Here is a 17,103-nt window from a genome sequence, read left to right as displayed (position 1 = left end):
TAGTTAGCATCAGAAGAAATATGTTGAACGTGGCTAATGAATTGAATACATAATTTCCCCCCCCCATCCTCAGATTGCATATTGTGGGGCAGACACTAATCTCTCTTAACTCTGCCCCATCAGGCTGGCACACATGTCCCATGGAGAGGAGGAAATAACCCCTAAGAGGAGGAGAAGAAGACCCCACTGACGGCTCCTGATTAGAGAGAGAGAGAGAGAGAGAGAGAGAGAGAGAGAGAGAGAGAGAGAGAGAGAGAGAGAGAGAGAGAGAGAGAGAGAGAGAGAGAGAGAGAGAGAGAGAGAGAGAGAGAGAGAGAGAGAGAGAAGAGAGAGAGAGAGAGAGAGAGAGAGAGAGAGAGAGAGAGAGAGAGAGAGAGAGAGAGAGAGAGAGAGAGAGAGGAGAGAGAGAGAGAAGAGAGAGAGAGAGAGAGAGAGAGAGAGACGACACACACACACACACAGAGAGAGAGACAGACACACACACACACACAAGAGAGAGAGACACACAACACACACACAGAGAGAGAGACACACACACACACACACACACAGAGAGAGAGACACACACACACACACCACACACAGAGAGAGAGACACACACACACACACACACACAGAGAGAGAGACACACCACACACACACAGAGAGAGAGACACACACACACACACAGAGAGAGAGACACACACACACAGAGAGAGAGAGAGAAAGCAAGCACACAGAAAGCAGTCAAACCAGTGCAGAATGGCTTTCTTGGACAACCCAGCCATTATTTTGGCCCACATCCGGCAGTCCCATGTGACCAGCGATGACACGGGCATGTGTGAGATGGTGCTAATCGACCACGACGTGGATCTGGAGAAGTGGCAGCTGGCCTCGGTGCCCGGTAGCAGCGGGGGGTCACTGGGTTCAGGCTCCCTAGGCGAAGGGGGCAGCGGAGGGGAGAACCCGGGCAGCGACCTCTCCCAGTCATTGGACATCACCTCCAGCTGGGACTTTGGCATCCGCCGGCGCTCCAACACAGGTAAACAATGGGGCTCTGACTGTGGCAAGAGAACCAGTTAGTGAGCGAGCTGTTTGTGGGGCTGTCGTGTGGAATTCAGATCAGTGGTTTACTCACATAGGCTAGTTGGCCCAGTGGGGTGGTGCTTCTTGTTGTAGAAGGCAGCAATACAACAGGTTGATGCTGTATGTTTAATAAAGAGACTGCTGAGCAGGTTGGGGTCAGTTCCTAATTAGCCCTGTGAATGAATTGCAGAAGTCCACATAGAAAATAGTCATTCTCTTTCTGAATTAATTGGAATAGAATTGACCCCAGCCCTGCTGTAAAGTCTGTCTTTGAAAATCACATGTATTACCCCATGAACAAGCTTGTATAAAACACCAGGGCAGTATGAATGTTGTAAATAATTATACAATTAGAGTAAATACATTTTTATCTCTGACAAAAGCCTGGTGTTAATCAGATGTGGGTTTCAAAAGTATTTTGTTTTCTTACAAGTACTTTGAGCATTTGCCTGCTTGGGCTTGGAGCGCTAGGTGGGTGGGGTTTACACTTTTGGAACTTTTCCATTGGTTCCCTTACAATCAGGCAAGCTCAATCAAGCGCCACTAAAGTATTTGAAAGGAAACAAATACTAGTTGAACCCAGGCTTGGGGTTTATTGACCATGTTACCCCAGAGGAATTATTTAGGTTGGGTGCACCAAGCAGAACTCAGAACAATTAGGCCTAGTGGCTGTGAAAGTGGTCTTTGACAGAGCCTGCTTGGTTCACTCTGCTCATTTATTGTCCCTGGGCTTGTGATTTTCAGAGGTGGACGTTTAGGTTTTTACACGTTTACGTTGAATGCTTCATTGGTCATCGGTAAACATAGCATTGATTTGTATTGCCAAAGAGCTCTAATTTTGTTTCATTGGTCCGGAGAACATTTCCCCAGGATTTAGGCTTGTTTCGGTGGGTTTTTGCAACGTTCAATGGGGGGGGGGGTTCTTGTCTCTTTCAGCAGTGGGGTCTTCCTATGTTTTACAACGACCAAATGAAGCGTTCAAAGAAAATAACACCCTCCCTACAATCAAACATGGGGGCGGTTCGATAATGCCGTGGGGTTGCTTTGCTGCCTCTGGTACTTGGGGGCCTTGAACGTGTGCAAGACATTAGGATATAAGCAGATTATCAAGGTGTTTTTGAGTGCAATTTTCAACCCAGTGTCCAAAAACTGGGTCTCTGTTGAAGTTTGTGGACCTTCCAGCAGGACAACAACCCAAACAAACATCAAAAAGCACCCAGGAATGGTTCAAGAATTAACACTGGACTGTTCTGGAGTGGCCAACGATGAGTTCAGATCTAAATCCCATCAAAAGCATTTATCAGAAGGCACCACTCAAACATTGACAAATTGGAGCAGTTTGCAGCTGAAGAGTGGGCCAAATTGCCAGCAGAAAGGTGCAGCATGGCTCATTGATGGCTACAAGAAGCATTTGTCTTCACCAAAGGCTGTTTGTTTAACCAAGTACTAGCTCTTGGTTGCCAATAATTGTGTCAATACCATTGGTTTTTATTTTCTTAATTCTAATTGTAATCTTAAGTTTCCCCCCCCCCAAAAAAAAAACAGTTCTGCAATGTTGACAAAAGTTCTTTTTTTTTAAAAATTTCAACTCATTTGAGAAGAAATAGGGAATTATTTAAGAAAAGTGCAAGGGTGCCACTGGCAATATATCTGTCCGCTACTGTAAGTGCTTTGCCCAGTGCTTGAAGCGAGACATTGGGCAGTGCCACTTTGTAGTGCTACATGTGAAAAAACACTGCTATACTGAGGAGGACTCTTATTTTGTAAACGATTTCACACCAATGTCAGGATGGGGGTAGGCTGTGTGTGAAGTAGGGAGGAGTTCATTGGACCTGTAACCTTCCCTCTTGGTAGATTTCCAGTTCAAGTCTCAGAACTTATTAGCCAAGAAATTAAACCGTGCTGTACTCGGTACAGTGAGTGCTGATTTGGTTGTGTCTGAAAATCAAACGGGCAATAATATGTTTTCATGGAGTAATTAAAGTTTGGGTTCACGGCTCCCGAGGCATGCCTTCCATGGTCTACAACGTTATTCTTCATAGTGTTTTTCTTTAAGGCTTTCCACTTCTCTTGATTTTATGGACGGTTGGCACAGCAGTTGTGGGCAGAAGCCATGGTAATCAGGGGATCGCCGGGGCTTGATTTGTATGTAAATGATGCTTTTGTTCGCTCTATTGCCCAAATGAAAAAGATTGTTTAAAAAAAAAAAAAAAATGCCTCTTGTTGTTAACCCTTTAACTCATGGACACCAGCTCTTGAGGACCTTGAAAGGGTTATCAATGAAGGGTTATCAATGAAGAGTTATCAATTAAGGGTTATCAATGAATGGTTATCAATGAAGGGTTCTCTGTAAAGGTAGGCTGATGGATAAGGCATAACATGTTATTGAGTAGCCACGGGGAATCCTGTGTTATTCAATGAAGGTACATTATTATGAGCACACGATTGATGGAGTGAGATTCAAGCCCATGATATTATGTATTCAACCTTTACAGGGACAGGGTACAGTAACCATTAATTACTATTAATGCACAGAGCTGGGACATTTTTTTTATTGAAGGGAGAATTTAGTCAGCCCACCAAATTGATGGGAATAGCCTCATTTGTTTCTACAGTGGTACTGTGTCAAACGCGACCCTCAAGGTTATCTAGCTAGCTAAGCTAATTGTCTTCACCAATGTGTTACTCATACACACTATGCAATATAGGCGAGCCGTAAACCTCCGCCATTTCCATGATGTGGGTTCACGTCAGTCAGGAGGATGCTTGTGTGCTAGGAATCCCTTTAAAGGCAGAGGTGGGCATGGTGGGTTTGTATGGAATTAGCTGGGAACCAATGAGAGTTAAAATGCCCGGAGCACAACTTGATCCATTGTGAGGTGCTTTGGGTTTACTGCCAGAATCAGAGGGAGTCCAAAGGCATCTGAAGTCTGGCTAGACGATCTCCTTTTGGCTCCCTTGGCTCCTGTTGTGTTTGGGGAAGCGGTGGTGTTTTGGGGTCTGAGTGTTCTTCTGCTGAGACTTCACCTGAAGTGGCTGACTGTCTCACCAGGACGTCAACAAGAAAGGCGCGAGAAACCAGGGGTGGCTGGTAAGAAGACAAGTCTATATAAAACCTGGTACAAAACGTTTTTATAGACAAAACGAAAGTGTGACTGTTTGACTCCGGACTGCCTGAAGTGTCTAGTTGTATTTCTATAATGTAGATGTATAGATCTATTTGTTTTATTTCTATAATGTAGATGTCTAGATCTATTTGTTTTATTTCTATAATGTAGATGTATAGATCTATGTGTTTTATTTCTATAATGTACATGTATAGATGTATGCCCCAGGAAGACCCCCCCCCCCCCTTCCCCCCCCCCAGGTAACTGCCACTGCTGCTGAAAAAAATCCTAGGGGAAACATTGGGTAGGGTGGGGGGTGGTCATCTGTGTTGGGCGGACAGGTTTGACACTGCCCAGCGAGAGTGTTTCTCGTCCCCCTCCAGTGTTCCTCGTAGCATATCTCACACCTCCCGAGATGTTGTTTACCATCAGTGTCCACAGTGTTCCCTTGCGTCAAATGTACTTTAAATAAACTTCAGTTTCTGTTTTCCCTCTCCTAGTGTGACTGCATGACCCTGACCAATGACAATGGTCAAAAAATGAGAAGAATGACTTTTGTTGGTCTGGCTTTTTTTTTTTTAAATCCTTGTTTTATTTTCTTATTTTTTAAAGCTCAAAGACTTGAAAGGTTAAGGAAGGAGCGACAGAACCAGATCAAATGCAAAAACATTCAATGGAAGGAGAGGTCGTCTTCGCAATCAGGTACACTACATTTCTCCTTCTCTCCAGAAATATTTGCTGATAGGCGTTTCAATGAGGTAAAAGCTGACAGGAGTTTCAATGAGGTAAAAGCTGATAGGAGTTTCAATGGGTTAAAAGCTGATAGGAGTTTCAATGGGGCAAAAGCTGATAGGACTTTCAATGGGGCAAAAGCTGATAGGAGTTTCAATGCAGTAAAAGCTTCAATGATCCTTTCTTTACACTGATCTCAGACAACTACAGTGCTGCATAGGGAATTTTCATGGAACCAGGGAATGGTTATTTTGCTTTGATCAATCTCCACATGTGATGTCACAAAATCCGATAGCATGTTACAGAAACTGTCAAACCTACGCTATGTAGTGAAATGTACTACTATACAATGTATAGGCCTAATGCTAAAGTCCTGTTTGACTTGAAATCCTGGCACAATCAATAACGTCAGAGAGAATATGAATACGTTGTTCAATCACTCTCTGTTTGCCGTCAACACTTCATTTTTCTGTCCCAGCGGAAGACCTGGGTTCCCTGTTTGAGAAGAGGGACTTCAAAGATAGGCCCAGGAGCACTGGTACCAAGTCAACCCTCTCCCTCCGGCTCGAGCAATGCCCCCAGCAGCTCAACAACCCTTTCAACGAATACTCCAAATTCGACGGCAAGGTAGGTGCTCCCAGGTGTCTGGTAACATATCTCTGATTTGGATAAAATGATGCTGAATTAGTTAATGTATCTTGAAAGCATGAAAATGTATTTCTTTTTTGTTGTACTGCAAAGAAAGACAAATCAAGTTTGATGCCAACCGGTATCATGTTTCACGTGCATACAAAATAAACTAGCAAACGTTCGCTCCTGCTCTCTAAACCTAAAGATTTAGCTTATTTTCTTTTTCTGATTCCTCCCCAGATGCATCAGGCCTTTTTCCCTGCTATGGCAATGTCATTTACAAGCACTTAGGCAGTAATTCCAAAACTTGGGAACCATCTCCGAATGTATATTGCAATTTTGGAGCAGCTTCTCATCGCTAATGGCGCAGGCGAAAGTCTCTGAAGGCTTTGTGACCTTATTTCTGTCATTTTGCTCTTAGACATGATCCAGAGGAAAGAGCACACTGGGAGAATTGTGTGTCGAATAAATGTCAGGGTGAATTGCTCGGGCCTTTTACAGGGATTTGTGGAAAAGAGCAAAGGTCGCGGCAAAGTGCCTTGGCAGCTCGCAGACAACCTGGTGGCTCAGATTAAACAAATAGCCTTTGATTCATGCCAAAGACGGCCTCTGCTGACGGAACCAGGGGACGAGCCTGCCTTAGCCTCTGCAATATCCCCCAATATTAGAAATAATATTTACATTACAGATGACCTTTTATAATCCACCATCTCTTGTCTCCAGTTTTCCACGTTGGTTTATGGATTTAAATGTATATGAGCTGTGTTAACAGTACGTCAGTGAAATATGATTCAGAAATCCACCTCACTTTTTTTCGTTGATACGTTCTTTTCGTTCAGCAACGAGGTAGTTGGTGTCTCTCTTTTTGTCTCTCCAAGACATCTGGTTGCAGATTAGCCAAGTTTGCTCGAAGACACGTATCTCTCCCGTCACCAGTGACAGTAACAGCTGGTCTTGCGTCGGTGGCAAAGACGTCAGGTTTACAGTTGCACTTTTTGGAGCGGGAAGATGAGCGCTTTTAATGCGGCTTGCGTTCATTTGGGTCGGCGTGTACGAGGCCGGGTGGCGTCGGTCGCAGATAAAGATTCATTGCGGCGGTTTGATTTAATGCCCGAGTAATGAGAGGCGTCCATGTGCTCGGGCAGATGTTTACACAGACCTCACCCGCCCGGCTCTGACAGCAGTTAAAAAGTATAGTCGCCGTAATCGAATCTCGTGGCGGGCCGCATCAGGGAGGAGGACACAGATCGAATTAAACTGCATTTTAAGATTAATGTGCAGACAGGTAGAGTACAGAGCGATGGGGTTCTTTTTTTATCCCCCCCCCCCCACAGTGTTTTTTCACCCGTTCTTTGCATTTCCTGGAGGTAGGTCTTCCTAGAACTGTTTACTAGTGAGTAAATCCCCAAGAGCAATGGAAGTCAATGAAGTATTTTCTCTGGACTGCATCTTTTATTACACTCTTTCCCAGTAATACTGAATCATAGAAAATATTTAGACGTTTTTATTTTATCCCCTTGTTCTTTTGTCAGTGGAGATTAAAAGGAGAGCAAGAGAGAAGCGATCATTAAGCCTCATCTGCATTTTCAAGGCTATCTCAGGAAATAATCGAACACGCTGTTAAATTGCTCAGAAATATTACCCCCCCCCCACCCCTGTTTTTATACCATTTTGTGGTGGTGACAGGATAATGGTTGCGAATGGGACTATTGTTATTCTCTAGAAAATAAACCTATTAAGATTTGAAGACATACTGTAACCTGACTTGTTGACCACCAATGCCGTTTTTACATGGTTTCATAAGACTCTTATTCACTTTGAATAATCTCTCCACAAGGAGAAGCCCTTTATATTGTCAGGTAGTCTGTTGCCACAGAGCTATATTTAGGGAACTGTGTGTCTGACTCTTATTGATGTGTACATGTGACACGCACGATGGACTTTCTTTTCACATACACACTCCTCCCTCCCAACCAGCCCCCTAACCAGAGCCATGTACACTCCTTCCTCCTCCCTCCCAACCAGCCCCCTAACCAGAGCCATGTACACTCCTTCCCCTCCCTCCCAACCAGCCCCCTAACCAGAGCCATGTACACTCCTTCCTCCTCCCTCCCAACCAGCCCCCTAACCAGAGCCATGTACACTCCTTCCTCCTCCCTCCCAACCAGCCCCCTAACCAGAGCCATGTACACTCCTTCCTCCTCCCTCCCAACTTGCCCCCTAACCAGAGCCATGTACACTCCTTCCTCCTCCCTCCCAACCAGCCCCCTAACCAGAGCCATGTACACTCCTTCCTCCTCCCTCCCAACCAGCCCCCTAACCAGAGCCATGTACACTCCTTCCTCCTCCCTCCCAACCAGCCCCCTAACCAGAGCCATGTACACTCCTTCCTCCTCCCTCCCAACCAGCCCCCTAACCAGAGCCATGTACACTCCTTCCTCCTCCCTCCCAACCAGCCCCCTAACCAGAGCCATGTACACTCCTTCCTCCTCCCTCCCAACCAGCCCCCTAACCAGAGCCATGTACACTCCTTCCTCCTCCCTCCCAACCAGCCCCCTAACCAGAGCCATGTACACTCCTTCCCTCACTCCCAACCAGCCCCCTAACCAGAGCCATGTACACTCCTTCCTCCTCCCTCCCAACCAGCCCCCTAACCAGAGCCATGTACACTCCTTCCTCCTCCCTCCCAACCAGCCCCCTAACCAGAGCCATGTACACTCCTTCCTCCTCCCTCCCAACCAGCCCCCTAACCAGAGCCATGTACACGCCTTCCTCCTCCCTCCCAACCAGCCCCCTAACCAGAGCCATGTACACTCCTTCCTCCTCCCTCCCAACCAGCCCCCTAGCCAGAGCCATACACACTCCTTCCTCCTCCCTCCCAACCAGCCCCCTAACCAGAGCCATGTACACTCCTTCCTCCTCCCTCCCAACCAGCCCCCTAACCAGAGCCATGTACACTCCTTCCTCCTCCCTCCCAACTTGCCCCCTAGCTAGTCCTCTCAACAATTAATATATATATATATTTTTTAAAACATTTTAGTCATTTAGCAGACGCACTTATCCAGAGCGACTTACAGTTTAGTGAGTGCATACATTTTTCATACTACGCCCCCCGTGGGAATCGAACCCACAACCCTGGCGTTGCAAACGCCATGCTCTACCAACTGAGCTACAGGAGGCCTAATAGACACCAAAGCTACCGGCTAGCCCAACGCTAAGTTCATTGGATATTATTAACCACGGACCTCAGTGGTTAAACAGCAGGCCGAAGGCCCCGAGGACCTGTAAGAGACCCACCACTTAAAACTGTCACTTCCAAAGGAGGCCTCAGAGTACCTCTGACCTACAGTTCATCACACGTTGTCATCGTTCAGGGAGGTGCTCAGCACAAAGGCACGGAACCCAAAGCACCGCCGGTCAGACGGGGAGAATTGATCTGCTCATTACCTACCGGCACCAACTCTTCCCTTTTAACGAAGGGGTGAAATTAAAGCTGCTACACGGCGGGAGGGGCAGGGTGGCAGCTAGCTTCAAGGACCTTTCGTCGGATGGGAGTTGGAAAAGATTGCACAGTTCACCTGTCTAGTTTCCTATCGGCGTCTTTGCTTCTCTTCTGTGAAGTCTGTTATCTTTTGCTCTACCTAGGTGTCGAATGGGTTCTAAAGCTGGTCCCTCTGCACACATGAGTAGAGAAGAGCTCCATGAAGCTGGTCTATTACTTTAGAAAATGGAGAGTACACCCAACTTCAATGGGACTTGACATTTTCTCTCGCCACGTAATCTGTACAGATCCTCTTCGTTTCGCTCAATGAGCTGTGAATGACTGATGCCTGAGTGAAATATATATCTCCAGCAGCCAAAGAGGAACTGACATCCTCCATTTCGATACTACAGGTGACATTCATTAACTGGAAAAGTTAGAGATATTCTAGAGGAACACAATCAGTGGCCGTAGATTGAAAATAATTTTAACCTGTTGAAAAGATATGGAGGGTAGGAGTTACCAGTAGCATACCTCAAACATAACACCAAAAACAGTGTGAAAACATAGGTTATACAGAAGGACCATGGTTTGTCAAGGACATCCCGGGGTCGAAAACACGCACTGAGCAACTGAACCCCACTCTGCTCCGTAGACAGGAGGGAAGACTGCGTACAAGACAAAGCAAGCAGCAAAAATAATAGACATTGGCACCTGTGCACACGGCATGGTCCGCCTGGGGGTGGGGCTGCTCGTCTACTTCCCCGACCCTTCCCCCAACACATCAAGGCCCCTAGCCTCCCCATCCTGACATTACCATAGCAACCGTCCTGAGACTGTAGCCCGGCGACACAGGGACCAACTCATTACGGTGATGATTAGTGAAATGGAGTCCGTGTATTTGATTAATCATCACCATGGATACAGAAAACATTGCGATCACTTTTAACGGAACAAATACCTCTGGAGACTTCTTAAGGATTAATTGATGGTGGCACCGATGCATATTTCTCTTCAATGGTGGCCGCTAACACTCCAGGTTCTTTTCATTTTGCATTAAAGACAGTTTGATGGCCTTTCTTTTTTGGTTGACGATTTGCATCACTTGAGAAATGAACCCATGCATAGTGATGCAATATGTTTTCATTGTGGAGCATATCGATTGGACAAGTCCACTCATTGATTGGATGAGTGGTGGTGATATGACATGAGTGGGCTATACCATGGCATGCACTGTAAACTGTTTGTTCTCAAAGCCCAGTTGTTAAACATCAAGGTACTGTGTTAGCTGATTAAAGCAGACACTTCAGCACTAAGGCTGACTAGACACTATACGACTAGACACTATTTTTGGCCATTCTGCGGGTTCTCACTTAGCATTTCTCAAATCGCATACAAACGGCTTGGGGAGAGGGGGGGGAGGGGGGGGACATTAAATCGCAAAGTGTAAGCATTTCCCCGATTTTGAGATTGATAGGTTTTACGCCCCCCCCCCCCCGCTCTGATTTTCTGACATGTTTGGTAGTGCTCTGATCAGATGCGAGGCGTGTCAGAAATGAATCTGGTGTCAGCCAATCAGCTCCTCGAAACTACCGTAAAACGTCCATTCTTTTATAATTGCCGGGCATTGTTTCACATTTTAACAAATAAACAGATCGAATCAAACGTGTAATAACGCATGCACATATCCTCTCCGGTGGAATCTAACAGCATCTTTATCTTGCGCTGCATGATTGATTTCTGCCATGTCAAAACGCAAGGCTGTCCATCACTTTTTTGTCATGTAATAGACCAAGAAGTGCGTTTTTAAATGCAATCAGTGTTTTAAATATCAAACTGGCTTGATGACAGAACTTATTATTGACAGACGCCAGGGCATCTCCGCAGTTGAGGCAAAAAAAACACCTGGGCTAGTAATTGAAGTTTTACGACTGAGAAGTTCACAGAAGTTTATCACAACAATGCCACGTGTGCGAACCCGACTGTTCAGCCCGATGATGGGAATCACTCTACTCATATATGTGTCGCTAGGTGTAGCCTACGTCTCATACTGATAACCAGCTCAGTACAGTCTGGCTTGACTGACTAGTCAAATGTGAAAGGTACTCCGAGGTTAAGATTGTAAAACCGTCTAGTGTTCAGAAGATCTAAAACACCTTTTTTTTTTTTATCTACGAACATTACAAGCTCATTTAAGTTGTTTTAAGAGGGCTGCTGACATAATATTCTCTCGCTGTTGTCTTTGCCACTCTACAACTATCTGTCTCCTTTCTCCTTTCTCCTCTCTGTTAAAGATAAACGACGTAGAGTTTATTAGCTAAGATGCCTCAGACAAGCGCACAGAGAGGATGACGTTAGCTGCCAGAGACTTGCCGCTCTTAGTGTCAGAATCTTGAAAAGAGGCAGTTTGTTTGTACATTTCGGATCGTGCCGTTACGTTAGCCTGACTTCATGCTGTTACGTTAGCCTAAATGTATGCTGTTACGTTAGCTTGACTTAATGCTGTTATGTTAGCCTGACTTCATGCTGTTACGTTAGCCTGACTTCATATTATTTGTATTTATTTACTTTATTTAACCAGGTAAGCCAATTAAGTAATTTACAACTGCGACCTGGCCAAGATAAAGCAAAGCAGTGCGATTAAAAACAACAACAACAACACAGAGTTACATATTGGATAAACAAAACGTACAGTCAAAAACACAATATGTTAGCTTGACTTAATGCTGTTATGTTAGCCTGACGTCATGCTGTTACTTTAGCCTGACTTCATGCTGTTACGTTAGCCTGACTTAATGCTGTTACGTTAGCCTGACGTCAAGCTGTTACGTTATCCTGATTTCATGCTGTTACGTTAGCCTGACTTCATGCTGTTACGTTAGCCTGACTTCATGCTGTTACGTTATCCTGACTTCATGCTGTTACGTTAGCCTGACTTCATGCTGTTACGTTAGCCTGACTTCATGCTGTTACGTTAGCCTGACTTCAAATCAAATGTTATTTGTCACACGCGCCGAATACAACAGGTGTGGACCTTACTGTGAAAGGCTGACTTACAAGCCCTTAACCAACAATGCAGTTCAAGAAATAGAGTTAAGAAAATATTTACTAAATACACGAAAGTACAAAAGAAAAGAAAAAGTAATGCAATAAAATAACAATAACGAGGCTATATACAGGGGGTACCGGTACTGAGTCTATGTGCGGGGGTACAGGTTAGTCGAGGTAATTTGTACTTGTAGATAGGGGTAAAGTGACTATGCATAGATAATAAACAGCAAGTAGCAGCAGTGTAAAAACAAAGGGTGGGGGGGTGTCAATGTAAATAGTCCGGGTGGCCATTTGATTAATTGTTCAGCAGTCTTATGGCTTGGGGTAGAAGCTGTTAAGGAGCCTTTTGGACCTAGACTTGTACCGGTACCGCTTGCCGTGCGGTAGCAGAGAGGACAGTCTATGACTTTGGTGACTGGAGTCTTTGACAATGTTTTGGGCCTTCCTCTGACACCGCCTAGTATATAGGTCCTGGATGGCAGGAAGCTTGGCCCCAGTGATGTACTGAGCCGTACGCACTACCCTCTGTAGCGCCTTACGGTCGGATGCCGAGCAGTTGCCATACCAGGCGGTGATGCAACTGGTCAGGAAGCTCTCGACGGTGCAACTGTAGAACTTTTTGAGGATCTGGGGACCCATGCCAAATCTTTTCAGTCTCCTGAGGGGGAAAAGTGTTGTCGTGCCCTCTTCACGACTGTCTTGGTGTGTTTGGACCATGATAGTTTGTTGGTGATGTGGACACCAAGGAACTTGAAACTCTCGACCCGATCCTCTACAGCCCCGTCGATGTGAATGGAGGCGTGTTCGGCCCTCCTTTTCCTGTAGTCCACGATCAGATCCTTTGTCTTGCTCACGTTGAGGCAGAGGTTGTTTACCTGGCACCACACGGCCAGGTCTCTGACCACCTCCCTATAAGCTGGCTCATCGTTGTCGGTGATCAGGCCTACCACTGTTGTGTCATCAGCAAACTTAATGATGATGTTGGAGTCGTGCTTGGCCACGCAGTCATGGGTGAACAGAGAGTACAGGAGGGGACTAAGCACGCACGCCTGAGGGGCCCCGGTGTTGAGAATCAGCGTGGCAGATGTCTTGTTGCCTACCCTTACCACCTGGGGTCGGCCCGTCAGGAAGTCCAGGATCCAGTTGCAGAGGGAGGTGTTTAGTCCCAGGGTCCTTAGCTTAGTGATGAGCTTTGTGGGCACTATGGTGTTGAACGCTTAGCTGCAGTCAATGAAGAGCATCCTCACATAGGTGTTCCATTTGTCCAGGTGGGAAAGGGCAGTGTGGAGTGCGATTGAGATTGCGTCATCTGTGGATCTGTTGGGGCAGTATGCGAATTGGAGTGTGTCTAGGGTTTCCGGGATGATGGTGTTGATGTGAGCCATGACCAACCTTTCAAAGCACTTCATGGCTACCGATGTGAGTGCTCCGGGGGGTAGTCATTTAGGCAGGTTACCTTCACTTTCTTGGGCACAGGAACTATGGTGGTCTGCTTGAAACCTGTAGGTATTACAGACTCGGTCTGGGAGAGGTTGAAAATGTCAGTGAAGACACTTGCCAGTTGGTCCGCACATGCTCTGAGTACACGTCCTGGTAATCCGTCTAGCCCCACATCCTTGTGAAAGTTGACCTGTTTAAAGGTCTTGCTCACACTGGCTACGGAGAGCGTAATAACACAGTCGTCCGGAATAGCTGATGCTCTCATGCATGCTTCAGTGTTGCTTGCCTCGAAGCGAGCATAAAAGGCATTTAGCTCATCTGGTAGGCTCGTGGCACTGGGCAGCTCGTGGCTGGGTTTCCCTTTGTAGTCCGTAATAGTTTGCAAGCCCTGCCACATCCGACGAGAGTCAGAACTGGTGTAGTAGGATTCAATCTTAGTCCTGTATTGAAGCTTTGCCTGTTTGATGGTTCATCTGAGGGCATAGCAGGATTTCTTATAAGCGTCCGGATTAGTGTCCCTCTCCTTGAAAGCGGCAGCTCTAGCCTTTAGCTCTGTGCGGATGTTGCCTGTAATCCATGACTTCTGGTTGTGTTATGTAGGTACGGTCACTGTGGGGACAACGTCGTAGATGCACTTGAAGCCGGTGGTATACTCCTCAATGCCATTGGATGAATCCTGGAACATATTCCAGTCTGTAGCATAGCATCAGCGTCATCTGACCACTTCCGTATTGAGCGAGTCACTGGCGAGTCATGCTGTTACGTTAGCCTGACTTCATGCTGTTACGTGGAAAGTGGATAAAAAAAATAATAAATTAATTAAAAATTAAAAGCTGAAATGTTTTGAGTCAATAAGTATTCAACCCCTTTGTCATGGCAAGCCTAAATAAGTTCAGAAGAAAGAATTTGCTTCACAAACTTCCCTCAATCGAGCAGTGAATTTCAAACACGGATTCAACCACAAAGACCAGGGAGGTTTTCCAATGCCTCGCAAAGAAGCGCACCTATTGGTAGATGGGTAAACATTTAAAAAATCCCTTTGAGAATGGTGAAGTTACTTTGGATGGTGAATCAATACACTTAGTCACTACAAAGATACAGGCGTCCTTCCTAATTCAGTTGCCGGAGAGGAAGGAAACCGCACAGGGATTTCACCATGAGGCCAACGGTGACTTTAAATCAGTTACAGAGTTGAATGGCTGTGATAGGAGAAAACTGAGGATGGATCAACAACATTGTAGATACTCCACAATACTAACCTCATTGACAGAGTGAAAAGGAAGCCTGTACAGAATAAAAATATTCCAAAACATGCATTCTGTTTGCAACAAGACACTAAAGTAATACTGCAAAAAATGTGTCAAAGCAATTAACTTTTCTTCCCTGAAAAACAAAGTGTTATGTTTAGGGCAAATCAAATACAACACATTACTGAGTACCACTCTCCATATTTTCAGGTTATGGATATGCTTGTAATCGTTAAGGACTTGGAAGTTTTTTAGGATAAAAAATAAACGGAATGGAGCTAAGCACAGGCACAATCCTAGAGCAAAACCTGTTTCAGTCTGCTTTCCACCTGACACTTGGAGAGGAATTCACCTTTCATTAGGACTACAACATGTGGAATAAGTCAAGGGTTATGAACAATGTTCCCTCTAATGTTTTTCGGCACTGAGCAAATTTCAGGTCTGCTGAGCGCAAACTTGAACGTTGTGAAAATTCCGTTCAACTTCCAGCGCGCGTTTACTTTGAACTCTGTGGCTGTACCCGCTTTAAGTTACAGTTTTAACAGTGGCCAAGTAGGCTACTGTGGCTATTTGATTATAATGTAGGCCTACCAGAGTGGCCTACCATCAAAAACAATAGAGAAAATGCATCCCATAACATTTTAACATGGTAATAGCTGTTCTATCATTCAGCCTACAGTAGCAGCCAACGTGTGGTGTTCAATGTAGGCCTACATTCCATGATACTTTAAAAAAAAAAACATGCAGGGCTTGACATTAACCCGTTAATCCACTTGTCCTTCAGACAAGGAGGTGACTGAACATGTTTTTGTGTTGTTTGATGCAAGAAACCACTTTACAAAGTAAAATGCATTATTATTCCCATACCATTATTACAGAGAATCAGACAAATTATGCTACCCTCTGCCTATTGGCTATTTAGCTTATTCAAGCTTGTCTCAAAATACAACACTGCAGCTTTAAGACCAAAAAAAAGCTCTTTACCTGACTAGCTTTTCAAAGATGTCTAGAAATGTACACGTTTTGTACTCTTGTAGGAAGCAATCCCTCCCCTATTGCTGACTACAAATGATCTATAACTGGGCTAATAACTCACTAACTAGCAAAGGATATATTAACAAAATGCGCACATGTGGATGGATATATGCAGCTCTCGCTTGGATCTCAAAACAAGCACTTCTACTCATGGCTGCTCATGCTGTAAACAGTCCAGTTCAAAGTAAACGGCACAGATCCATATATGGCAATGGTCTATTTGCATATTGGCCTACTGCAGCTCTGATTGGTTATGCCGCACCGGTCTGTGTGGAGTATGCGCTGAGTCGTGCGCGTCAACGCAATATAATCCTACTCTGATGCGTTCTCCCTACAACAAACAATCTCTTGCATAGTTTGTTTTGTTTCGGTATGTTGCGTTGAAAGTGGCAAATATTGCGTTGATTTCGATCGCAATTGCCACAGTAAAGGGAAACGGTGATAGTGTTAACTAACAGGGAAAACTCTAGAGAGTTGAGTGAAGTTCAATCTCGTGCTTCTCTCTGTGGGCTGATATTTCTTCTGCGCGGTAGACCTGGGGGGAGCTGCTCTGCCGTTTAGAGGGAACATTGGGTATGAATACTTTCTGAAGGCACTGTATACCATACTAAAACCCATGAGGTTAAATTGATAAACCCATGAGGTTAAACTGATAAACCCATGAGGTTAAACTGATCACCCTCTCTGTGTAATACATCACAGTCAGAGGGGAATTGTATAATGTAATTGTTGTGACAATAGAATGGCTTTTACTTAGCAACTGACAGAATTGTGGTCTGGTACACCTAGGAAATATGACGTCTTGAACCTCGAGAGCATACGCAGTGCCTTGTTTTGTATTTAATTAAGGTAAGTGCACAGCGCAGCACAATTTTGTGGCCGTAAAATCTGATGCCAAACATTTATATATTCCACCTGACATTATATTTTAGTTCCCTTTTCAAAGTTAATTTGGTGCTGATATGTTTTCACCAGAGTTGAAATATGCCAGTAGGTAATGAATTATTCCTCCCTAGTAAGACAATAGGATAGACTCGAGGCTGGACGGTGGCTGCTTAGCTTTTTATGGTTTTCTTTTGTCGTGTAATGAAGTCAGGGTCAGGAGACAACACGGGCCTCAGCGAGGAGCAGAGATGGGGCCTGGCGGCGCGGTTGTGACGATCACCATGCCGATGACGCCGCCACGCACTCGTCTCTCAGCTACCCCCCGTGACCACTGGAGCCTCTGAAAACATCTGGGCCCTTTGATGGGAAAAATTACGTTTTTGGTCCAAATGACTCTATAATTTGGCGCTTCCAGTCAGTCGAAACGCTT

At 45.2% G+C, this 17,103-nt stretch overlaps 1 protein-coding gene across 1 annotated transcript in view; it reads left to right on the top strand.

Annotated features, from left to right (window-relative positions):
• mapkap1 (MAPK associated protein 1) overlaps positions 1–17,103 on the top strand; it is a 99,057-nt gene that overhangs the window by 11,252 nt on the left and 70,702 nt on the right. The window contains exons 2-4 of the mRNA XM_084159358.1: positions 124–1,021; positions 4,785–4,874; positions 5,383–5,531. Of these exons, the coding sequence (XP_084015484.1) occupies positions 742–1,021; positions 4,785–4,874; positions 5,383–5,531 (519 nt within the window). The 5' untranslated portion in view covers positions 124–741. The remainder of the gene's footprint in view (positions 1–123; positions 1,022–4,784; positions 4,875–5,382; positions 5,532–17,103) is intronic.

The sequence above is a fragment of the Coregonus lavaretus genome (genome assembly GCF_964263955.1).
Source record: "Coregonus lavaretus genome assembly, chromosome: 4".
In the NCBI taxonomy this organism is placed as follows: domain Eukaryota; kingdom Metazoa; phylum Chordata; class Actinopteri; order Salmoniformes; family Salmonidae; genus Coregonus; species Coregonus lavaretus.
This window is presented reverse-complemented; position numbering and strand designations above follow the sequence as displayed.